The sequence below is a fragment of the Lithobates pipiens genome, unplaced genomic scaffold, assembly GCF_037356315.1.
Source record: "Lithobates pipiens isolate NorthernLeopardFrog02 unplaced genomic scaffold, aLitPip1_a1.2 Scaffold_28, whole genome shotgun sequence".
Taxonomy (NCBI): domain Eukaryota; kingdom Metazoa; phylum Chordata; class Amphibia; order Anura; family Ranidae; genus Lithobates; species Lithobates pipiens.
Window position 1 is genome coordinate 228595227 of NW_027507789.1, and position 26170 is coordinate 228621396.

The 26170-nt window shown below is 49.4% G+C and overlaps 1 protein-coding gene and 1 pseudogene across 2 annotated transcripts in view; both read left to right on the plus strand.

The window, feature by feature from the left end:
* The window catches only part of CEP112 (centrosomal protein 112), a 441731-nt gene that overhangs the window by 66733 nt on the left and 348828 nt on the right, over positions 1-26170 (plus strand). For both annotated transcript variants that reach the window (XM_077460662.1, XM_077460663.1), the window contains exons 7-8: positions 17223-17273; positions 17826-17903. In XM_077460662.1, coding sequence (XP_077316788.1) covers positions 17223-17273; positions 17826-17903 — 129 coding nt within the window. The remainder of the gene's footprint in view (positions 1-17222; positions 17274-17825; positions 17904-26170) is intronic.
* LOC143937556 (U2 spliceosomal RNA) lies at positions 1126-1254 on the plus strand (annotated as a pseudogene).

Below are 26170 nucleotides of genomic sequence, written 5' to 3' on the forward strand. Positions count from 1 at the left end.
AAAATGTGATGGGTAGCCGAATGTGACGTGACACAGGAAGTGCTCAATGTAAGGGCGGAAATACACTCTACTGCGGACTCAGAAACCAATACTTAAGATGGCGCTGCCTAACCCCTGGATACAAGTTTTTTAAAGTTTCTTTACTTTACAGTAAGTAATATGCGATTTGGGCTGGATACAGTGTATAGTTTGACAATTACTTATTATAATGGACTAAATGAAAAGAAGCATCAGAGTGGGAGAGTTTACTTCCTCTTTAAACTAATCACCAGATGTGAGTGGTCCGACACACTGCAGGGTTTGTATACAACCTCCGAGACGGATGGGAGCATGGCCGAGTTACCTATCGCTAGGTCAGTTCTGGATAGCGTTCCATGTGTTTTGGAGAAACCGGAAAACTGTTTGTCTAAGGGGTTCTTATGTCTCCAAATATCCACCCAACCCACCTCATTGAGCAGTCTTGGCAATGGAGATCCCCTCAGTGAGACAGAAGCCCCCCAGCCCGGGTACCTGTCCATGGAGGGACTCAGCCAGCAGTTAAAGTCCCCCCCCACCATTAGCAACGTCAAATCCAGTCTCCCCTCCAAATATGATAGCAGAGTCACCGCCACCATAAACGGAGGAGGAATGTATATACAAGGCATGCAAGGATACATTGCAATGAACCAGTATGACAGTGCAAAAAGATATAGCGCCCCTCGGAATCTATACATACATCAAATTCCTGGAAGGCTATAGAGCTATGCACTACCACACTCACCCCCCTAGTGAAGGAGGTGTGTGTGGAGTGGTACGCCTTACCCACCCAAGAATATTTAAGACAAATCTGTTTTTGCAGTTAAGTGAGTCTCCTGGAAACATAAGATGGCCAGATGGAACTTTTTCAAACAAGTAGAAATCATCATGTGTTTAAGAGGGGAGCCTAACCCACTAACGTTCCAAGATATTACCCGTATTTCAGCCATTGGGGTCAATTAGAGATGGGCACAATTAGGAACACATGGCCAGTATATTCTCCATAAATCTCCTCTCGGGACATATATATATACAGGTCTGAATAGTTCTAAAGAGCCCCTAGTGGGCAGACTGGATGAGAACAGTGTCAACCGGTTCATTCCCTGGCAAAGGGCTTCTCGGCCTTTTGGCTAAGATCAAGTGTAGTATCTGTTTTTATCAGTTGCCAAAGGAGGCGCTATTCCATCCCTAATAGAGAGGGTTTGGGCAGCGCTCTCTCCGATGGCGTAATTAGCATCCGGAAGGACGGTTTCGGTGGGGGCCACGTCGTGCCGCCCGACAGAAAACTGGGGCCGATGCATGGTCAAGTCTGAGCCGTCTGGAAAGATGCTACTGGTGAGGATGGGTGCTGCCTGGTCTGATCCAGAGGGTCGGCTACCTGGCCTTCTGGCCTGGATTGGCGTAGTTCTAGCCCTGAACAGTTTTTCGGGAGGGAAAACCGGTTGCTTCCTACGATGGGGGGGAAGGAGCGGTTAGTACTTCCCGAATGTAATTAGGAAGGAGTGACGGGAGCGACGGTGGAGCCTGATGGTAAAGGGCTCTCACCAAGCTTCCTGATCTTCATGCCTTCCTGTCTGGGGTGGGGTCTGTTGTGGTCTGGACCGTGGGTCAGGGCGGTCTTGAAAGCCTATGGAGTGGCAGTCCTGGGGTGCCTAAGAATCACTGTGAGTGAGGGTCACTTAGATTTTGGGCACCAAGGTCACTGCACCATAACACGCTTTTTTAGCACCTGCCTCTTGGGCCGGGCCTTTTGGCTGGAACCAGAGGAATTTTTTATTCCTGGCCGGAGGGCCTGGTCGTTGTTTCACACAACGACCACCTTTTTACTCTCCTCTCCACTATCTCTTCCCCACTTTTAATTTATTTTTAGTGTGTGTTTTGTCACGTCTTGTTTTGTCACTTTGCACGTTTGCTGTGATGAGTAGGGTCACAGGTTCTAGGGCCTGTCCTGAAAGTCTGGGGAGGGGGTGGACATGGCCTTCTGGCTTAGTTCACCCTCTTCCTTAGGGTCGGGGTCTCCCTTCGGGGGAGCCTCACCTGGTATTTGGATGGGCCTGTCTTGGCAGACCGTCCAAAGAACGGGGTCTGACTGGTTTCGGCCAGGAAGACCAAGTTTTACGTGTCCTTGTCCCTGTCAGGAACCTAACGCCCCGGGGGATTCAGGACAAGGTCCTCTGATTTTAGAGGACTTGTGTACCCGTCTGCACTTTTTTGTGTCACTCTTTATGTGTGTGCACATTTTTTATGCACTGGGTGAAGTTTTTGGAGTGTGTTTTGCACGCCACGGGCTTTCAATAAAAAATAAATAAAAAATTCCCTGGCAAAGGGCTGCTAGCATAGACCATATGTACCACAGCACTGGTGTGCCAAGTCTTGCGCAGTGGCAGTTCCAGGGTTGAGTAGCCTCCATAAAGATCCTGCCATGAAGGAAGGGGATATATAAAAAATAAAAAAAAAAAATAACCCAGGCCGTCAACAGGACAGGCCACTTTAATCCAAACTTGAACAAAAATACATATAGCGATTTTTCTCTACTTCTCAAGGCGCATTTTTTGTTGTCAACTTCACAAGATAGTTCAAAGTTCACATAGGAATATCATGTCTCCCAGCAGAACAAAACCTAAATTTTTCCCTTTCCAGAAATTATTGTATAAAATAAGTAAGCCAGTGAAGGGAAAAAAGGAAATAAATGGAAAATTTGAACAAAAGGTGTACTTTCCATACAGAGTTTGTAGAGATCTCTGCGCAAGCAGGGGCCGGGTGCTTGAGCATGCAGGAGTGTAACGCATTTCAATCTCCTTCTTCGTCCTCTCTGCCGTGGCGTAAGGCCTGATCAAGCCATGAGGCCGACCCCTTGGGTTGATTCAAAGAAGTGCACCTGCCAGGTTAGCAGCAACTCTCAGCTTAGCGGGGTACAGCATAACATAGGGTAATTGCAGAGACTGCAGGCGCCTCTTTACATTCGAGAACTTGGCCCGGCGTCTCTGCACTTCATCGGAGAAGTCTGGATAAAAGGCCAGTTTGATGCAATTTACCTGGACATTGGCCTGATCCTGGACATTTCTCAGCACTGCTTCCCTGTAGGGTAGGAGAAGGGCTAGGATGGGTCTCGGTGGGCGACCTGGTGTACGATGAACCCTCTCAATGGGGAAACGGCATCCTTTCCGCATATTTCAATCAGCGACCCTTCAACAAAGGAGGTTGGGTCTCTCCGCTCAGTTTTCTCTGGCAGCCCCGCTATGCCTATGTTGTTGCGTCTCAGATGATTTTCCATATCATCAGCTCTGTTGTTGGTGTCTTTGGGCAACATGGGCTTCCCAAGCTACTGGCGGCAGTTTATCTTCAATGTAGCTTACCCTGCTCTCCACTGCAGTCGTGCGTTCCCGGATCTTTTGAAGATCCTGCCTCAGCAAGGATACATCTTCTCTTAGGCCCTTAAACCGTTCCTTAAGTGTATTCACTGAAGTTGTGCACACATACACTGCTCTGAGTATTTCAGCCAGAGTCAGTTGCTCGAGTTCATCAGTATCGGGATTTGTGGACAAAGAGGGGAGCAGCTCTGCGGGTTACTCAGGCTCTCCATGCCACGCTGCGTCTCACACAGACTGCCCCAGTGTGTCGTGTGAGTACTCTGTGCCCCACCCACCCCGCGATCGGGTCCAGTTTTAGGTATAATACAGCCTATCCCTCGGGTACTGTTTACTCTGGTTCTTCTGCGTCTTTTTTCTGCCTCCCTCTTTAGCTTTTTCAGCACTGCTTGGAGTGCGCTGTGCCAGGGCTGCGGCGGCGCATCTTGTATGGCGGGGCCTGAGAAGTCCTACTTTTTTTTTTCCACCATTCCGCGGGTGCAGAGGGCCGGCGAGTGGCCCGGGAGGTTGGCCCGGTTGGTAGTCAGCTGGAAAGCCGTTTGTCAAAGCTGGATCACTGCTGGGAGAGGATCAATTGGCTGTGCTGGAGCGGAGCTGTGAGACGCGCTTCCTCTCGCATGCCGGTCCTGGCCACGCCCCCCGGTGTATATGGAATTTATTCTATATCTCTATGCAGACGTAAATATAAATAAGCAACTATATGTGGTTTGGAAGAAAAAAAAAAATCTCTAATCCACTCAATCTGGTAAATATCATCAAACTCAGAGATCTAATTTTTTTTATTTAACCCTTTCCCATCTGTTCTATAGCCGAATGACACCTACAGCGCGGACCTACTTTGCTGGGAGGGCGTTAGTAGACACCCTCCCGTGCTCGAGTGCCCCGCGTGCCCCCTGCAGGGTGCGTGCTGCACGCTCTGTGATCTGCGAGTCTATGAGATTTGGCTGATCACAGATCAGAGTAAGGGGTGGATCCTGACCCCTTACCACGTGACCAGCTGTCAGCCAATGACAGCTGATCACGTGACATAGAGCCAATAACCAGCTATTTTTTCTCCTCACGCTGATAGCATGAGGAGAAAAAAAAAAAGGCGATCACCGGCAGCTATCAGTGAAAACGGTGCCACCTACCAGTGCCCACAGTGCCACCCATCAGTGCCCATAGTACCAAATATCAATCTCACCAATCAGTGCCTCGTCACCAGTGCTGCCTATCAGTGCCACCTATTAGTACCATCTATCAGTGCTACCTATAAGTGCCACCTATCAGGACCCATCAGTGCCACCTCATCATTGCCGTCTTATCAGTGACACTTTATCTGTGCCTATCAGTGTCACCCATCAGGGTCCATCAGTGGCACTTTATCAGTGCCACCTCATCATTGCCGTCTTATCAGTGCCACCTTATCTGTGCTTATCAGTGCCACCCATCAGTGCCACCTTATTTGTGCCTATCAGTGTCACCCATCAGGGTCCAACAGTGGCACTTTATCAGTGCCACCTCATCATTGCCGTCTTATCAGTGCCACCTTATCTGTGCTTATCAGTGCCACCCATCAGTGCCACCTTATTTGTGCCTATCAGTGTCACCCATCAGGGTCCAACAGTGGCACTTTATCAGTGCCACCTCATCATTGCCGTCTTATCAGTGCCACCTTATCTGTTCTTATCAGTGCCACCCATCAGTGCCACCTTATTTGTGCCTATCAGTGTCACCCATCAGGGTCCATCAGTGGCACTTTATCAGTGCCACCTCATCATTGCCACCTCATCATTACCGTCTTATCAGTGCCACCTTATCTGTGCTTATCAGTGCCACCCATCAGTGCCACCTTATTTGTGCCTATCAGTGTCACCCATCAGGGTCCATCAGTGGCACTTTATCAGTGCCACCTCATCATTGCCGTCTTATCAGTGCCACCTTATCTGTGCTTATCAGTGCCACCCATCAGTGCCACCTTATTTGTGCCTATCAGTGTCACCCATCAGGGTCCAACAGTGGCACTTTATCAGTGCCACCTCATCATTGCCGTTTTATCAGTGCCACCTTATCTGTGCTTATCAGTGCCACCCATCAGTGCCACCTTATTTGTGCCTATCCGTGTCACCCATCAGGGTCCAACAGTGGCACTTTATCAGTGCCACCTCATAATTGCCGTCTTATCAGTGCCACCTTATCTGTGCTTATCAGTGCCACCTTATTTGTGCCTATCAGTGTCACCCATCAGGGTCCAACAGTGGCACTTTATCAGTGCCACCTCATCATTGCCGTCTTATCAGTGCCACCTTATCTGTGCTTATCAGTGCCACCCATCAGTGCCACCTTATTTGTGCCTATCAGTGTAACCCATCAGGGTCCATCAGTGGCACTTTATCAGTGCCACCTCATCATTGCCGTCTTATCAGTGCCACCTTATCTGTGCTTATCAGTGCCACCTTATTTGTGCCCATCAGCGCCACTCATCGGAGCTCATCAGTGCCGCCTTATCTGTGCCTATCAGTGGAGCCTCATCAGCACATATCAATGAAGGAGAAAAATTACCTGTTTGCAAAATACCACCAAAAGAAAGCTCTATTTGTGTGAAAAAAATTATAAAAATCTCATTTGGGTACAGCGTTGTATGACCGCGCAATTGTCATTCAAAGTGTGAAAGTGATGAGAGCTGAAAATCGGCCTGGGCAGGAGGGGGGTTTAAGTGCCGGTAAGCAAGCGGTTAAAATAAAAAAAAATAATAATGTTTTGCAGATCTTCAGACAGAAGTGTAATATATGATATGTTGGCCATACAAACACAATGCCTTCATTAAAAAAAAAAGAAAATGTCATTTTAAGAACGTTCGACCGCAGTGATGGGACAATTGGAAGCAGCAGAATAGAGAACTTCTCGGTGAAAGGAATTCTCAGACAAGGGATGTGATTTTCATTCAGAAATGACATTCATTTTAAAACTGAATGTTAAAAGCAAGAAAACGACGTTCTTTCATTCAGCGAATGTACAAACATTTTTGGTATTAATGTTCTTGTCTGAAAATTGATCGGTGTGGTCAGCATAAGGCTCAGGTCACACCTATGCAGTTTGCATTTGATCTGTTTCTACACTGCTTTTTGCTGTGCGTTTTTGCTTTTTTTGCTTTTGTATTTCCTGATATGTAAACGATCAATGCATTCTGTATGCAGGCCAACTAATTGGCTGGCCGATTAATCAGTTATGAAAATAGTGGACAATTATTTTCATAATCAATCATTTTTTTTTTTTCGGCCCTATTCGGCATGTCTAGTGATTCCAGTGTACACACCTGAATCCATCATCCCTGCATGCCGTCCATCTATCTGAGCAGTGTTGTCACCCTTCCCCATAGAGGACTATTGTAGGGTATGTCATTCGGCATGTCTAGTGATTCCAGTGTTCTTGCATGCCGTCCATCTATCTGAGCAGTGTTGTCACCCTCCCCCATAGAGCACCATTTGTAGAGTACAGCATTCGGCATGTCTAGTGATTCCAGTGTTCCTGTCTGCCGTCCATCTATCTGAGCAGTGTTGTCACCCTCCCCCATAGAGCACCATTTGTAGAGTACAACATTCGGCATGTCTAGTGATTCCAGTGTTCCTGTCTGCCGTCCATCTATCTGAGCAGTGTTGTCACCCTCCCCCATAGAGCACCATTTGTAGAGTACAACATTCGGCATGTCTAGTGATTCCAGTGTTCCTGTCTGCCGTCCATATATCTGAGCAGTGTTGTCACCCTTCCCCATAGAGGACTATTGTAGGGTATGTCATTCGGCATGTCTAGTGATTCCAGTGTTCCTGTCTGCCGTCCATCTATCTGAGCAGTGTTGTCACCCTCCCCCATAGAGCACCATTTGTAGAGTACAACATTCGGCATGTCTAGTGATTCCAGTGTTCTTGCATTCCGTCTATCTATCTGGGCAGTGTTGTCACCCTTCCCCATAGAGCACCATTTGTAGAGTACAACATTCGGCATGTCTAGTGATTCCAGTGTTCTTGCATGCCGCCCATCTATCTGAGCAGTGTTGTCACCCTTCCCCATAGAGGACTATTATAGGGTTACGTCATTCGGCATGTCTAGTGATTCCAGTGTTCTTGCATGCCGCCCATCTATCTGAGCAGTGTTGTCACCCCCCCCCATAGAGGACTATTATAGGGTTACGTCATTCGGCATGTCTAGTGATTCCAGTGTTCCTGCATGCCGTCCATCTATCTGAGCAGTGTTGTCACCCTCCCCCATCGAGCACGGCATGTCTAGTGATTCCAGTGTTCCTGCATGCCGTCCATCTATCTGAGCAGTGTTATCACCCTCCCCCATCGAGCACGGCATGTCTAGTGATTCCAGTGTTCCTGCATGCCGTCCATCTATCTGAGCAGTGTTGTCACCCCCCCCCCCATAGAGGACTATTGTAGGGTTATGTCATTCGGCATGTCTAGTGATTCCAGTGTTCCTGCATGCCGTCCATCTATCTGAGCAGTGTTGTCACCCCCCTCCCCCATAGAGCACGGCATGTCTAGGGATTCCTGTGTGCATCCTGTATCCACCATCCCTGCCTGCCGTCCACATGGGGTATGTCCGTACAATGCCGGTGGCCCGGCCTAGCCTGGGAAATGACGGAGGCGTCCATACCACCAGAGAGCGGAGACCCTCCCGGACAGACTTTCATGGAATATTCCGGCAGAGTTCAGGCACAGTTCAGCTGTATGGATCCATGTGTTGGCAGCGCCCTCCTCCATACATCTGGTTTATGATTGCCTCCATGCGGCTCTCATCGCAGGCCTAATGCCGTTCCCTGTGATCGGAGCCCCTCCCCCAATTCTCCGGGAAGAGGACATTGGCAGCCAATCGCGTCTTTTTCCCTTTTTTTTTGGTTCCCCATTTTACAATATTTTATTTGATTTGATTTGATTTTCCTCCTGCGGTCGCCGAAAACTTTTTCACAACGACAATCTTGAAAGGAAAAATGTTGAGACGTTTTAAATGTTTACAGAGGGTGGTGGGGGGAGGGGAGGGGGGGTGTTGTGGAGTACAGGGTGGGAAGACGAGACATCAAAGGACATCTGGAGGGAGGACGGCACGGCAGCGGCTGGAAAGAATATTGCAGTTTAGGGGCGCGGGGAATATTTGGAGGCAATGTCATCCATTCACGTGTTGTGTCTTCAGAGAAGTCGCTTTGTGTAAACAGATTGTTTCGTTGTTCCTGATGGAGGTGACGTTATGTCAGTGCTGGCCCAGCTGTCTGTTCAAGGAATGTCCAGAGATTGCCCAAATTCACCCTTAAACCTTCCTTACCTGGACCTCTGAAGGGTTTACTATTATAAGTATTTATAAACTGCAGTCACTTTACAGTCACAACAGTCCCTAGGAGCTTACAATCTAAGGCCCCTATCTCACACATACTAGAGCCAATATAGTCCGGAGTCACTTGACCCACCAGCATGTCCTTGGAGTGCAGGAGGAAATCGACCTTCCCAATGCAGGCACAGGTAGAACATGCAAGCTCCATGCAGATAGTGTCCTGATCAGGAGTGGAACCAGGGACCCCAGTGCTGCAAACTCAGATGTGCTAACCACTGAGCCACTGTGCTATTTTTTTCCTTTTACCCATTAGGGATGAGCTCAGGCATGGGAAGCCTTGCAGAAAGAGTGGAGCCAGCTCCATAAAGATATGGTTTTACCAGTTTGGTGTGGGGGAACTCGAGTTTCCTGCACAGAGCCCTGAACTCATCCGTACTAAATACCTTTGGGTTGAACTGGAATGCTGAGCCAGGTCTTTTTGATTTGGTGCCCAACAAGGGGCTTGATGTGTGAACCATATAAATGGTTATTAGGGGGTGGGCACCAAAAAAAAGACCTGACTTACAATCAGCTTTCCAGTTCCTTCCAAGGATGTTCAGTAGGGATGAGATCAGGGCTCTGTGTAGGACACTAGAGTTGCTCCACACCAAACTGGTCTTCCATGTCTTTATGGAGTTGGCTTTGTACACGGGGGGCACAGTCATGCTGGAGTCTTCACCAAAATCTTACCACAAGGTTGGAAGAGCACAATTTTCTACAATGTATGATGGAGTATTACAGGGACCCTTCACTGGAGACATCTGAACTCAATTATCTGGAGTTGTGTCACGTACCTAGTAGACGAGCCCGGTTTGCAGGAAGCGGCCCCTCGTAGCCCCTGGCTGAAGAACCCCTGGAGGTGGTAACAGAAGCTCAAAAGTTCAGGGGGCACAAGTGCCTGGCAGGTAGATGCTGGTCCGGATGGGCGGCAGGACACCAACAGCGAGTAGATGGAGCTGATGACAATAGGCTGGTGTAGCCAGGCACAAGTGGTAGACTGGCTGGCAGACGAACGTCAGCGGGGACAGCAGTCACAGGATACCCAAGCAGGTAGGTAGAAACAGCAGAGTCGGGTGCAGGCCGGGTCAGCAGGTAGCGGTCAATGTGGTACAAGAGGGATGAGGCAGAGGCGTAGTCAGACAAGCAGGGGGTCGTAGGCAGGCAGCAACGGATCAGGGTCAAGGTCAAGCCGGGTAACAGGAATCAAGGTATCAGACACGGGTAAAGAATAGCAGGATCTCCGAGCACGCTGTAGACTGGACAGCAAGAACGAACTGGCTCAAGGACCTTAAGAAGCCCGTAGGGCGCCAAACGGTCGCACGACGAGTCAGCGTGCGCGAGCGGCCGTGCGCCCGTTCGTGCCCCCACGTGCACGCGTGCGTTCGTTCAAGCCGACGTGAGTGCGTCCGATGGCTCTAACGCGCGTTAACGGAGCACGACGAGTCTTTGACAACAAGCTTCTGTGGGTAAGTCTCTCGTGCGCAAACGGGACGCCAGGACGATCGTGACACTGCCCCCCCCCAAAGGGCAGCCTCCAGATGCCCAACCGAGCCATCTTACTTGGGTGGGAGTTCTTAAAGGCACGGATGAGTCTTTTAGCGTGAATATTAGATTCTGGCTCCCAAGAATTCTCCTCAGGACCGTACCCCTTCCATTTGACCAAAAATTGAGTCTGGTTTCGCCTTCTCCTGCAATCCAGTATGGATTCAATCTCAAATTCAATCTCTCCATTGACCATCACGGGTTCTGGAGGGCCGGTCATCCTGTCAACAAAGGGGTCCGGGACTGCAGGCTTGAGTAGCGACACGTGGAAGACTGGATGGATCCGGAAGGACTCTGGAAGCTTAAGTTCGAAAGCCACGTTATTCAATTTTCTCTTGATTGGAAAGGGGCCCACAAATTTCGGACCCAACTTCTTAGAGGGGCAGGACAGTCTAAGGTTCAAGGTAGACAACCAGACCTGATCCCCAATCTTGAGGTCCAGCTCCCCCCTTCTTTTCCTGTCAAAAACTTCTTTGTTGTGCTCTTGAGACTTGGTCAGGGTTTCTTGTAGAAGTTTGTTTGATTCAAAGAAGTTAAGACGGTCCTGTACCGCTGGTACCGAACCTTCAGGGAAAATGCCAGGCAAGAACACTGGATGGAAGCCGAAGTTCGCGTAGAAGGGGGACTGCTTGGTGGCAGAGTGGACCGTGTTGTTGTAGGCGAATTCGGCCATAGGCAGGAGAGAGACCCAGTCATCTTGGGAGAAGGAGGAGAAACAACGGAGGTACTGCTCCAGAGTCTGGTTCGTCCTCTCAGTCTGGCCGTTGGTCTGCGGATGGTAGGCTGAGGACAGACAAAGATCGATCTTTAAGGCTCCGCAGAGCGCTCTCCAGAATCTCGAGGTGAACTGCACCCCCCTATCGGATGTGATGTTAGCGGGAATGCCGTGGAGTCTTACGATTTCTTTAATAAAGGTGTTGGCCGTTTCTGCAGCTGAGGGAGTGCCCTTCATGGGCAGGAAGTGAGCCATTTTGGTAAGTCTATCGACTATAACGAAAATTGTAGAATAGTTCTCTGAAGGAGGAAGTTCAACGATGAAGTCCATGGAGATCATCCTCCATGGTCTATCAGGAACAGGCAGCGGTTTTAGCAGACCCCAGGCTCTTGACTTGCTGCCTTTGCTCCGGGTGCAGATGACACAGGTTTCCACGTACCTCTTGCAGTCGTCCTTCATGCGAGGCCACCAGAATGTGCGTTGGAGTAGTTCCAGAGTCTTGAATACCCCAAAGTGGCCGGCCAGTGGGTGATCATGACAGGCGGCCAGAACTGGGGTCCGAACTTCTTGGGGAACAAAGATCTGGTTCTCATGCCACAGAAGGTCATTGCTGAAGGACAACGGGATACCGGGTGGAGGCGTTAGGCCTATGGAAGCCTGCTTAATTTGGGATACCACATCCCCCTGGAGCAGAAGGAAGTTACCCGTAGAGAGGATAGTATCCGTGGATGGCGAGCTCTCCGATTGGTTGTACATGCGGGAGAGAGCGTCTGGTTTGGTATTCTTGGATCCGGGACGGTAGGTGATGTGAAATGAAAATCTGGAGAAGAAGAGTGCCCACCTGGCTTGACGGGGCTTCAATCTCTTTGCGGTTTTAAGATACTCCAAATTTTTGTGGTCCGTATAGACCAGGATCGGGTGGGTGGCTCCCTCCAGCAGACAGCGCCACTCTTCGAGTGCGGATTTTATTGCCAGTAACTCACGATCCCCGACGTCGTAGTTTCTCTCTACCTCCGACAATTTGCGGGAAAAAAAAGCAACTGGGTGGAGTAAGGACTTGGCCCCCTGCCTCTGGGAAAGTATCGCTCCTACTGCAATCTCCGAAGCGTCGACCTCGAGGATATATGGTAGAGCGGGATTGGGATGTTTCAAGACAGAAGCGGATGTAAACAAATCTTTTAAGGTTTTGAAGGCCTCTTGTGCTTCGGGGGTCCAACGAAACCTCTGAGACTGCTTCGTTAGTCCGGTGATGGGAGCGATAATTGCAGAGAAGCCCTTAATGAACTTGCGGTAGAAGTTCGCGAATCCCACAAATCGCTGGACTCCTTTTTTATCGGAAGGGACAGGCCAGTCCTGAATTGCGGAGATCTTCTGGGGATCCATCTCAATTCCCTTCACCGAGATAATTAGGCCGAGGAACTGGATGCTCGATTGCTCGAAAACACACTTCTCGGGCTTAGCGTATAGACCGTGAAGACGGAGACGGGTCAGGACCTTCTTAACGTGTACCCGGTGATCAACTAGAGAGGGGGAGAAAATTAAAATGTCATCAAGGTAGACAATTACAAACAAGTCAAGGTAATCTCTAAAAATGTCATTGACAAAATGCTGGAACGTGGCAGGGGCGTTACACAGCCCGAACGGCATCACTAAATATTCGAAGTGCCCGAAGCGGGTACGAAAGGCAGTCTTCCACTCGTCACCTTTCCTAATACGGACGAGGTTGTAAGCCCCCCGAAGGTCCAGCTTAGAGAATACTTTAGCGGAACCTAGTCTCTGAAAAAGTTCGGGAACCAATGGCAGAGGGTAACGGTTCTTGATGGTGATTTTGTTCAACGCCCGATAGTCCACACATGGGCGTAGAGAGTGGTCTTTCTTTTCCACAAAGAAAATCCCTGCACCAGCCGGGGAAGTAGAGGGTCGGATAAATCCCTTTTCGAGATTATCGTCCAAGTAGGATTTCAGAGTACTGAGTTCAGATTCAGACAGAGGGAAAATTCTTCCAAAGGGAATCTCTGCCCCCGGGAGTAGTTCAATAGGGCAATCATAGGGCCTATGAGGTGGTAGGGTTTCGGCCCCTTTTTTACTGAACACGTCTAGGAAGTCGTGGTATTCTCTAGGCACAGCCTGTCGGGTGTCATCATCTGCTTCCAAACAGAGGAGGGCCGGAGAGTCCCCGTTAACTGCTGGGTAACAATGCTGGAGACAGTAGTCCGAAGGAAATTCAATTTTTCCGGTGGCCCAGTTGATACGTAGGTTTTGTGCCTTCAACCAAGGCATGCCTAGAATGATGGGGAACAGGGGAGATTTGATGACGTCTAGGCACAGGAATTCTTTGTTGAGTCCCGGCGATGACAGCAGAGAGGGGACTAGTCTCCTGAGTCACCGGTCCTGATTCTAGAGTGGACCCATCGGCCAGGAATACCGAGAGTCCCTTCTCTCTCGGTCTAAGGGGAATCCTGTTCTTCAGGGCAAAGGACATGTCCATAAAACCACTGCATGCCCCAGAGTCAATAACTGCGTGGGTTGAAATAGTCCTTCCTGGGAGCTGCAAAAGAACAGGAACAGCCAGGTGAGAGGAGTTTTCAGACAGCACTGGCGAAGGAACAGGTGGAACAAGAAGGCACTTACGTATCTTAGCTGGGCAAGAGCGAACAAAGTGCCCTGATTCTCCGCAGTACATACAGAGGTTGTTGACCCGGCGTCATTGGCGTTCCTCTGGGGTCAGTGATGGACGGAGTAGCCCCAACTGCATCGGTTCCGGGGGATCCAACGTGGCTGTGGCAGGACCTGAAGGAGCTGGGTGGGCGGAGCTAGGCACCCGTGGCAACATCCAGACAGGGCGTGCAACTGTAGAAGAACGTTCTTGGCGGCGCTCCCTCAAGCGCCTATCAATTTGAACGGAAATGTCTATCAGGGCCTCCAGGGTTTCGGGAATGCCCACACGTGCCAACTCATCCTTCAAAGGCTCGGACAGGCCCATGCGGAACTGATATCGCAGGGCTGCGTTGTTCCAGTCCGTGTCAGCACTCCAACGACGGAACTCCGACACGTAGTCCTCCACAGGCCTGCGACCTTGCTGCAGAACGTGTAGGGCTGCTTCTGCGGTTGCAGCGAGTTGGGGGTCCTCATAGAGTCTAGACATTGCCATAAAAAAGGTGTCTAAGGTGTCTAAGGATGGGTCCTTGCGCTCCAGTAGGCGGTGTGCCCAGGCTTGAGGTTCGTTCGTTAGAAGGGAGATAACGAACCCCACCTTGGTCGCCTCGAGGGAGAAGGTCCTCGGTTGCAGGGCGAAGTAGAGCTCACAAGTGTTACGGAAGGCTCTAAACTTGTTCCGGTCACCCGTGAACCGCTCTGGGGTTGGTACTCTGGGTTCAGGTGGCATCATCACCACTGAAGGCGGGGCCTGGGCCCCTGGAACAACAGGCGGAGAAGCAGATAGCGCTTGGACTTGCTCTTCCAGTCTGCCATAGCCTTCCTGTAGACTCTTTACTGCCTGGGTAAGACCGGCCAAGTGGCAGCAAAGCTCGTCCATGGGGGAGGCTCCCTGCGCAGGCTCGGACATGGCTGTCCAGTACTGTCACGTACCTAGTAGACGAGCCCGGTTTGCAGGAAGCGGCCCCTCGTAGCCCCTGGCTGAACAACCCCTGGAGGTGGTAACAGAAGCTCAAAAGTTCAGGGGGCACAAGTGCCTGGCAGGTAGATGCTGGTCCGGATGGGCGGCAGGACACCAACAGCGAGTAGATGGAGCTGATGACAATAGGCTGGTGTAGGCAGGCACAAGTGGTAGACTGGCTGGCAGATGAACGTCAGCGGGGACAGCAGTCACAGGATACCCAAGCAGGTAGGTAGAAACAGCAGAGTCGGGTGCAGGCCGGGTCAGCAGGTAGCGGTCAACGTGGTACAAGAGGGATGAGGCAGAGGCGTAGTCAGACAAGCAGGGGGTCGTAGGCAGGCAGCAACGGATCAGGGTCAAGGTCAAGCCGGGTAACAGGAATCAAGGTATCAGACACGGGTAAAGAATAGCAGGATCTCCGAGCACGCTGTAGACTGGACAGCAAGAACGAACTGGCTCAAGGACCTTAAGAAGCCCGTAGGGCGCCAAACGGTCGCACGACGAGTCAGCGTGCGCGAGCGGCCGTGCGCCCGTTCGTGCCCCCACGTGCACGCGTGCGTTCGTTCAAGCCGACGTGAGTGCGTCCGATGGCTCTAACGCGCGTTAACGGAGCACGACGAGTCTTTGACAACAAGCTTCTGTGGGTAAGTCTCTCGTGCGCAAACGGGACGCCAGGACGATCGTGACAAGTTGTGTCAACATAAGTGGGGCCATATAGTGAGTCGGTTTGGAGTGGAATGACCCTATTACCATTATTGGTAGAGTTCTTTAATCACAAGCCTCCAAGGACAAAACGTCTATTGGATGAGAAGACCTGGTTCACAATCATTGTTCCAAGTAAACCCCAAAGGTGTTCATTAGGCTTGAGGTCAGCGCTCTGTGCAGGACACTCCAGTTCCTCCACACCAAACTAGTCAAACCATGTCTTTGTGGAGCTGGCACAAAGTGGCCAACCCATGTCTTTATGGAGCTTGTCCAAACTGGTCAAACCATGTCTTTATGGAGCTGGCACAAAGTGGCCAACCCATGTCTTTATGGAGCTGGTCCAAACTGGTCAACCCATGTCTTTATGGAGCTGGTCCAAACTGGTCAACCCATGTCTTTATGGAGCTGGTCCAAACTGGTCAACCCATGTCTTTATGGAGCTGGCACAAAGTGGCCAACCCATGTCTTTATGGAGCTGGTCCAAACTGGTCAAACCATGTCTTTATGGAGCTGTTCAGTAAGAATGAGGTTCGGCTTCTGTGAAGACCACACCAGTTCCTCCATCCCAAACTGGTCAAACCATGTCTTTATGGAGCTGTTCAGTAGGAATGAGGTATGGTCATCCATACCTTTATTGAGCTGGTGTTGTACACAAGGGGGCTCAGTGATGGTGGAACAGAAAAGGGTCTTCAATCTGTTCCCACAAGGTTGGAAGAGCACATCTGTCTGCAATGTCTTTGTATGATGGAGTATTACTAGGACCCTTCACTGGAGACAATGGAACCCTATTATTGGGAGGGGGGTTACACATATCCTGGGTCATATAGTGTATCAGTTTGGAGTGGAATTAACCTTTTACAATATCTTTGTATGATGGAGGATTACCAGAACCTTTTACTGGAGACATCTGAACTCAGTAATCTGGAGTGGTGTCCACATAAATTGGGCCATATAGTGTATCGGTTTGGAGTGGAAAGACCCTGATACCATTATTGGTAGAGTTCTTTAATCACAAGAATCCAAGGACAAGACTTGTATGAGAAGGCCTGGCTGACCATCGTTGTTCCAATTAACCCCAAAGGTGTTCAGTAGAGTTAAGGTCATGTGCAGGACACTCGAGTTCCTCCACACCAAAATGGTCAAGCCATGTCTTTATGGAACCGGCATTGTACACAGAAGACCTGATTTTCTTTTGGTGTTTCAATTCTTAAACCATATCTTTATGAAGCTATTTCAAACTGGTCATCCCACGTTTTTATGGAGTTGGTCCAAAGTGGTCAAACAATGTCTTCTTGGAGCTGTTCAGTAGGGTGTAGGTGAAGCTTTTGTGAAGACAGCACCAGTCCCTCCATCCCAAACTGGTCATCCATGTCTTTATGGAGTTGGCTTTGTACACGGTGGGGCACAGTCATGGTGGAACAGAAAAGGGTATTTACCAAACTGTTACCACATAGTTGGAAGAGAACAATTGTCTACAATGTCTTTGTATGATGGAGGATTACCAGGAAATTTCCCTGGAGACATCTCAATAATATGGAGTGGTGTTGTGAAGTTGGGCCATGTAGTGTATCGGTTTGGAGTGAAATGACCCTATTACCATTATTGGTAGAGTTCTTTAATCACAAGCCTCCAAGCATAAGACTTGTATTGGATGAGAAGGCCTGCCTCACAATCTTTGTTCCAATTAACCCCAAAGGTGTTCAGTAGGCTTGAAGTCAGGACTCTGTTCAGGACACTCGAGTTCCTCCACACCCAACTGGGCTCACATACTTTTGACCTTAGAGAGTTACTGCACCTCCATTTGTAGCTGTCCCAGCAAAATCATTGTGCATTAAAACAATGCAAAGCGAATGTAGTGTTACAGGTCGAACATTCTGTACTTTGCTGCTTTCTAATTGCCTCTGTGATTTCTTAACAGATAGATAATCCTCGCTATCTTCGGGAAAGGCCTGTGCCTAGAACGTCGTCGGTAAGTCCTCCAGTTATTTCTATGTATGATGTCCTAATCACTCCCTCCTCATGTCTCCTATATCAGTAATCTTTGTGATGTAGGAGCTCTGAACCTTATGGAGATGCCTTATAATGCAGCGGGTTGTTTATGGTCCTAGAGGGGGCTCACCAGCAACTGTGGAGGTCTTTCTGGTCCCCCAGAGGAGTTTATTCAAGTTTTGAAAGGATGAGAGCACCAACTCAGCAGTCCCCCTTTATCGGGGGGCTAAAAAAAACAGATAATGTAGGCACTTGGATTGCTGAGCCCCCCCCCCCCCCCCCCGAAATGCCGTTTTTAGAGGCTGGTGTGGCGCTCCCATCAAATCTCCTATATTAGTAGGCCCGGCATGGTATGACCTGTAAATAACATGTTTCGATCACATTCTGCAGTCGAGTACAATGAAGCTTTATGTACTAAAATTTCTGAAATAGGGCCTTGTCATCCTCTTGTGCCGATCTGATTTTGGTTACAGTATGGCAGCACAGACAGTTCTCTTTTCAGACACTGACACATAAATATATCTTTGTGCAGGTGTCTCCAGATTCCCGGCTGAGAAGAAGCTCCGATTATCGGGATGAACAGGCTCTCTTCCGACTGCATAAAAAAGAGGTGAGTTCATTAGCCGCCGGTCCCGGCCCGCTCTTTGCCGGTAACGTTGTGTGTTTTGCAGCTCATATGTATGAGTACAGGCTTTGGCTGCGAGCCTCCGACCATCAACGTTCCTTCTTACTATGCATTGGTCTCCTACACACAGCAGCACCCGGATCAGATCAGATGGCGGCCTATGGGGCCACAGAGTAGAGGTGTGGTGGGGCCTCTGCAGTCACATCCTCACACGTCTGCATGATTCATTCCATCTTCTTTCTTGATGACGTGTTTAGTCCCCAGATCATCAGTGGTACTCTCCATTCTCCCGCTTTGTATGATTAGTGCAGATCACCCAGTCACCTTGGCCAGGACTCTGCGGGAACCCAACCAACCTAACCCTGATCCTCAGACCTGGGTGACCATCCTTCATGTCCGCTGTGGTAACATCGTTTTTTGGTCCAGCAATGATAGTAGATTGGGGTATATATATGATACACATTGTGGATTGAGAGTCCCCCTATTACTGCACACAGGCCTGGTTCAGGTACCCGACGGGAGTCACTTTGGAGGGGGGGGGGGGGGCTTGTGGAACCTAGCTTAACTTGGAGAGCACTGAAATCTACTTGTCCAGCTCCCCCGGTTCCTCTTATGTGTAAGTTACCCTGTGTCTATTAGGGGCACAGGGTGACCGAGAACCCCAGTCTGATCTGCACTAGTCAATACAGTACAACCACACTGGAATATTGTGTGTGTGTGTGTGTGTGTGTGTGTGTGTGTATATATATATATATATATATATATATATATATATATAATATTGTATATGGTCTCATATACTGTTGTAGACTGTTTACTAGATCGTTTTAGGTGTGGCTTTATTCCATTGTTCTACTGTTTGTGTTTGCCTTGGGAGCAACCTATTATGGGATGTATATATCTCTGTGGATTAGCTGTGGGGGGGGTGGATTTCTCCAGCAGCCCCTCCCAAAGACAATCTACTGATGAGAAGTTTGAATACACCCCTGTCATGCTACCCCGCCCTGTTCCATTATGCAAAGAACGGGGGATTGTCCCCTGAGTGGATATCTCTGTGTGCTTTTGTTCAAATAAAGAGTTCATGTTCCAGTTCAGCAGCCAACACTAGTCCTGCCTAGTTCTTGGTTGCAAGTGGCTGTAATATCTGATATCTATATTCAGAGTGGAGGAAGCGGTATATGACGAAAGCACTCAAGCGGAGTGTTGGGACGTTCCGTTACAACATACATACTGTAACCACATCCATTGTCCTGTAAAGGACTTTCTTTGAGTATGGACTGAAGTAGAGAATGGCTAAATCTAGCGTTGTACCGATACTGTATCAGTGCTGATAGTAAGCATTTGTATTCGTGCAAATGCTCCGATACTAAAACTGATACCTTCAAATCCGATTTGTCATGCATCGTATGACGAGTCGCACCTCATTGCCAGGAATGAAACCGTTCAAATGGTTGCCACTCAAGTCGCAGCGACTTTGAAAAGAGGTCCCTGCACTGCTTTTTTTTTTTTTTGGGCTTTCATTGCAACTTGCATTGACTTCTGTTAAATGAAGTCACAATGAAACTGGAGATCCAAATGGCACTTATCTGTGGCTGTGAAATCGCGCTAAATCTCCCAAGCTTTGACCATCTCACGGAGCTCTGTTCAATCCATCATCGGAAAATGGAAAGAGTATGGGCCCAACCGCAAACCTACCAAGACATGGCCGTCCACCTAAACTGACCGGGCCGGGCAAGGAGAGCATTCATCAGAGAAGAGCCAAGAGGTCCATGGTAACTCTGGAGGAGCTGCAGAGATCCACAGCTCAGGGGGGAGAATCTGTCCACAGGACAACTATTAGTCGTCTCTCCACAAATCTGCCCTTTATGGAAGAGTGACAAGAAGAAAGACATTGGAGAAAGAAAGTCATAAGAAGTCCTGTTTGTAGTTTGTGAGAAGCCATGTGGGGGAGGGGGCAGCAAACATGTGGAAGAAGGTGATCTGGTCAGAGGAGACCAAAATTCTACTTTATGGCCTAAAAGTAAAACGCTATGTGTGGGGGAAACTAACACCGCCCATCCCCCTGAACACACCATCCCCACCGTGAGACATGGTGGTGGCAGCATCATGTGGTGGGGATGGTTTTCTTCAGCAGGGACAGGGAAGCTGGTCAGAGTTGATGGGAAGATGGATGGAGACAAATACAGGACAATCTTAGAAGAAAACCTGTTAGAGTCGGCAGAAGACTTGAGACCGGGACGGAGGTTCCCCTTCCAGCAGGACAACGACCCGAAACATCCAGCCAGAGCTACAATGGAATGGTTTACATCAAAGCATATTCATGTGTTAGAATGGCCCAGTCACAGTCCAGACCTAAATCCCATTGAGAATCTGTGGCAAGACTTGAAAATTGCTGATCACAGACGCTCTCCATCCAATCTGACAGAGCTTGAGATATTCTACAAAGAAGAAGAATGGGCAGAAATGTCCTCTCTAGATGGGCAAAGCTGGTAGAGACACCCCCAAAAAGACTTGTAGAGAAAGGGGGTTCTACAAAGTATTGACTCTGGGGGGCGCCATACAAATGCCCCTCCCCCCACACTTTTCATATATTTATTTGTATCATTTATCATTTTCCTTCCACTTCACAATTATGTGACACTTTGTGTTGGTCCATCACATAAAATCCCAATAAAATACATTTATGTTTACATGACAAAATGTGGGGGATTTCCAGGGGTATGAATACTTTTTCAAGGCACTGTACTGAGAGGATAGTACAAGCTCCAGGCACATAACCACTATAAGGTAGGGGTTAAAAAATGTTCCCCATAGGGTAAGGGACACCTTGCACCAGAATAGTTGTACCTTTTACATATCGCGTAGCATTTTCCAATGATTTTAGACTAGAAAAGTAGACACCCTAGGTGTAAGGGAGGCGGGTGGGGTAGTAGGGTAAAAGAGAGAAAAAAAAGGGCGAGGGGCTACGACGGCACCAGGATTTAGGTGAGAGGAATAACCTCAATTTAAAGCGGAGGTCCACCCTAAAGTGGACCTTCCGCTCATTGGAACCCTCCCCCCCTCCGGCGCCACAATTGGCACCTTTCAGGGGGGAGGGGGGTGCAGGTACCTGTACAGTACAGGTAACTGCACCCACTTCCGGGATAGCTCTCTGCGGAAAGGGGCGTAGATTACGCCCCTTTCCGAAAGTCCCCCGCTGCCTGCTGGGAAACGCACAGATCCCAGAAACAGTGGGGACCGTCCTTATTGCGCAGCGCGACTCGCGCATGCGCAGTAGGGAACCGGGAAATGAAGCCGAAAGGCTCCACTTCCTGATTCCCATACCCAAGATGGCGGCGGCAGCACCCGAGAGACGATCCAGAGATCGGCTTCGGGTGCCGACATCGCGGGCGCGCTGGGCGGGTAAGTGTCATTATTTTAAAAGTCAGCAGCTGCAGTATTTGTAGCTGCTGGCTTTTAAAAAAAAAAAAAAAAGTCAGAACTCCCGGCGGACTCCCGCTTTAAAAACAGGTTAAATATTAATTTGAAAAAATAAAACCATTTCCGGATATAGCCAGCGTTGTGTTGTGTTCCTCCGTCTTCTCCCCGGGGGGCGGCACTTATGTGGTCCATCTGTTGGGTATCGCCCACCCTGGCAAACTATTGTCACACAGTAGGCGGGGCTTGTTTTTTGGTCATGTTGGGGATGCATGCCCTGGCAGCATTCAGGAGGTGTTTCAGTAAGGACTTAAAGAAGAGCTCCAGGTCCCGTCCCCCCAAAAAATTGAAAAGTCAGCAGCTACAAATACTGTACCAAGTGCTGGCGCCGCCATCTTGTCAAAGAGAAGCTGGCAGTGAAGTATTTTTAGCTTCATAGCCGGTTTCCTACTGCGCATGCTCATAGCGTGCTGTGTTTGTGATTGGGTCGGCTGCGGGGGAAGGAGGGGGGGCGCAGCGAACGACGCCAGTGTCACGTACCTGGTATCAGAGCCCAATTGTAGAAGGAGACCCTCTACAGCTGTGGCTCGGGGACCACTGGGGGTTGCAACAGTGGTACGAGAGAGCGCACTGAGGTAGCGGATACAGATGAGTAGAGATGTTCCTCCGGAAGGACTGGACTGTAGACGCCGTTGGCGGCGGTGGTTACGGGTGTGGGTCAGCGACTCCTGGATCTAGGCGGGGACTGGATCAGGAACAGGCTCAAGCAGAGTGAGACAAGCCGGGGTCAGTACGGGTATCGGGTAGTTAATTCAGCAGGCAAAGAGCAGTCAGCAGACAGGCAGTGGTTTGGCAACAGAAGATCAACAGGTTCAGATATAGCCGGGTCAAGGCCGGCCGGGTCAGGAGAGGAGAAGGCAGCAGCAGTCAAGCGCAGCAGGGTCAGGTAATTACAGCAAGTACAGGATCAGGCTCGGGGTAAAGCTGCAGATCAGACAGCGCTGTACTCGAGCAGCTGCTGTCTTTTTAAAGGGTCACTGGCGCCAAGCCAGGTTAGCACACGCGCAAGCGCCTGTCGTGTGTTCCCGCGCACCTGCCGTGAGTCTCTGCACATGCGCCTCTGCCCGGTACGGCGCGCTCTCGTAGGAACATACGTGCGCACGCCTGAGTATCTGCCTTGACACAGGGTACCCCTGACAGGCAGAAGTGGGAGCAGGTACCTGGTTGAAACCAGATACCCGCTCCACCCTCTTGAAAGATGGCAAATGTGGCAGCAGAGGGAGGGGGAGGAGGCAAACTAACGGAGCTTTTCCCCTTTTGGGTGGAGCTCCGCTTTAAGGTATCTCTTGTATTCTCTCTCAAAAGTCAACAAGTCAGCTGCACGGAAACGCGTCGCTTCATACAATCGTAATATGGATTATGGAGGGTCATTCTGAGTCATATATTTGGGTGAAGTATTTTGGAGACCGGCGGGCCGCGGTGGGGGGGACATGATGCTAAATAACGAGCGATGTTTTTGCACCCTCAATAAATGCTTTCAGAGTCGCATGTTTTGGATGTGCGAATAACACTACTGCAGGGTTGAATATTCACATATATAAATATTACGACATGTTAAATTCGTATTTTCTACATCGTAAAGTTTTGGAAATGTCTTTTCCTAATTACTATTTTTTTTTATTTATATATATTATACAAAAGAATTCCAATAAAAATGATTGAAAAAAAAAAAGGAATCTCTTGCTGGACATAGTGTAGGAGTCGGGATGAGGAGCACTGCAGCTGGGTTGTCGGAAAGGCTGGGTTGTCGGAAAGGGAGAAGTCTGTGAGTTTGTGGGGGAATTCCCTTCTTAAAGTGGCCATAGATAGATCGAAATTTAACCGATTCAGCAGGGACTGGACCAATTTGAATCCATATGTGACCTCTGCAGTTGAACGGAAGTCGATCGTTAGATTGACTTCTGTTCAACTGCAGAGGCCACACATGGATTAAAATTCATCCGGTCCCTGCTGAACTGTCTGAATTTCCACCGCTCCCTGCTGAACTGTCTGAATTTCCATCCGGTCCCTGCTGAACTGTCTGAATTTCCATCCGCTCCCTACTGAACTGTCTGAATTTCCATCCGGTCCCTGCTGAACTGTCTGAATTTCGATCCGGTCCCTGCTTTACTGCCTGAATTTCCATCCGGTCCCTGCTGAACTGTCTGAATTTCGATCCGGTCCCTGCTGAACTGTCTGAATTTTGATCCAGTCCCTGCTGAACTGTCTGAATTTCGATCCGGTCCCTGCTGAACTGTCTAGCTTTCGATCCGGTCCCTGCTGAACTGTCTGAATTTCGATCCGGTCCCTGCTTTACTGTCTGAATTTCGATACGGTCCCTGCTGAACTGTCTAGCTTTCGATCCGGTCCCTGCTTTACTGTCTGAATTTCGATCCGGTCCCTGCTGAACTGTCTAGCTTTCGATTCAGTCCCTGCTGAACTGTCTGAATTTTCGATCCGGTCCCTGCTTTACTGTCTGAATTTCGATCCGGTCCCTGCTGAACTGTCTGAATTTCGATCCGGTTCCTGCTAAACTGTCTGAATTTCGATCCGCTCCCTGCTGAACTGTCTGAATTTCGATCCGGTCCTGGCTTTACTGTCTGAATTTCGATCCGGTCCCGGCTTTACTGTCTGAATTTCGATCCGGTCCCGGCTTTACTGTCTGAATTTCGATCCGGTCCCTGCTGAACTGTCTGAATTTCGATCCGGTCCTGCTAAACTGTCTGAATTTCGATCCGGTCCTGGCTTTACTGTCTGAATTTCGATCCGGTCCCTGCTGAACTGTCTGAATTTCGATCCGCTCCCTGCTGAACTGTCTGAATTTCGATCCGGTCATGGCTTTACTGTCTGAATTTCGATCCGGTCCCTGCTGAACTGTCTAGATTTCGATCCAGTCCCTGCTGAACTGTCTAGATTTCGATCCGGTCCCTGCTGATCTGTCTAGATTTCGATCCGGTCCCTGCTGAACTGTCTAGCTTTTGATCCGGTCCCTGCTGAACCGTCTGAATTTCGATCCGGTCCCGGTTGAACTGTCTGAATTTTGATCCGGTTCCTGCTGAACTGTCTAGATTTCGATCTGGTCCTTGCTGAACTGTCTAGCTTTCGATCCGGTCCCTGCTGAACTGTCTAGCTTTCGATCCGGTCCCTGCTGAACTGTCTAGATTTCGATCCGGTCCCTGCTGAACTGCCTAGCTTTTGATTTGGTCCCTGCTGAACTGTCTGAATTTCGATCCGGTCCCTGCTTTACTGTCTGAATTTCGATACGGTTCCTGCTGAACTGTCTAGCTTTCGATCCGGTCCCTGCTGAACTGTCTGAATTTCGATCCGGTTCCTGCTGAACTGTCTGAATTTTGATCCGGTCCCTGCTGAACTGTCTAGATTTCGATCTGCTTCCTGCTGAACTGTCTAGATTTCGATTCAGTCCCTGCTGAACTGTCTGAATTTCGATCCGGTCCCTGCTTTACTGTCTGAATTTCGATCCGGTCCCTGCTGAACTGTCTAGCTTTCGATCCGGTCCCTGCTGAACTGTCTAGCTTTTGATCCGGTCCCTGCTGAACTGTCCAGCTTTCGATCCGGTCCCTGCTGAACTGTCTAGCTTTCGATCCGCTCCCTGCTGAACCATCTGAATTTTGATCCGGTCCCTGGCCAGTTTAAGAAGGGGTTAACCCTCCTGTTGGATACAAGCCACTCACTAGCAGTGTTTCCTGCTGTCAGAATAGAATAGCTCAGATAATGTGTGGATGGGGAAATCGGTTTTATTTTTTTTTCCATTCAGCACACTGGCTGAACAAAGAAAAAGCTGAAGCATGTATGGCCGGCTTTAGTTGTCACCAGAACAGGTGTCCCCATTGGATGATTTGCCATATATACCTATTGGAGACAATGGTAACGTTTTAGATTGGTCAGGCTTTGTGTCAATGACAGTGGTCACCAGGACAAGTAGAGAAGGTGAATCTCCCAAGCGGGGGACACGGGCAATCATCAAAACTTGGCGGGGGTTCTAACCCTTTAATTTTCCATCCAGAATGAAGTGATTGGCTTCTTTCTAATAGCCCGGAATAGTTGGGATTGTCGGCTGTTCCCCTGGCAGCTCCGGTATTGCTCACATCCGGCACGCGTGGTTGTGGTGGCCACCATGTGACCTCTATGTGCCCGGACTGGTGAAGTCAGATTTCCTTCTCTTTATGTGTTGAGGATTGGAAGAGATGGAGGCCGCGTTTCCCAGCAGCTCTTCCTCGGTGAAATCCTCATCTCCTGGCCCCTCGGTGGGCTGCCTGAGCGATGAAGGAGTCTGGAGACTGTCTGAATTGAACTGTCTGAATTTCGATCCGGTCCCTGCTGAACTGTCTTAAATTCGATCCGGTCCCTGCTGAACTGTCTGAATTTCCATCCGGTCCCTGCTTTACTGTCTGAATTTCGATCCGGTCCCTGCTGAACTGTCTGAATTTCGATCCGGTCCCTGCTGAACTGTCTGAATTTCGATCCGGTCCCTGCTGAACTGTCTGAATTTCAATCTAGTGCCTGCTGAACTGTCTGAATTTCGATCCGGTCCCTGCTTTACTGTCTTAAATTCGATCCGGTCCCTGCTGAACTGTCTGAATTTCGATCCGGTCCCTGCTTTACTGTCTGAATTTCGATCCGGTGCCTGCTTTACTGTCTGAATTTTGATCCGGTGCCTGCTTTACTGTCTGAATTTCGATCCGGTCCCTGCTGAACTGTCTTAAATTCGATCCGGTCCCTGCTGAACTGTCCTCGATCCGGTCCCTGCTGAACTGTCTGAATTTCAGTCCGGTCTA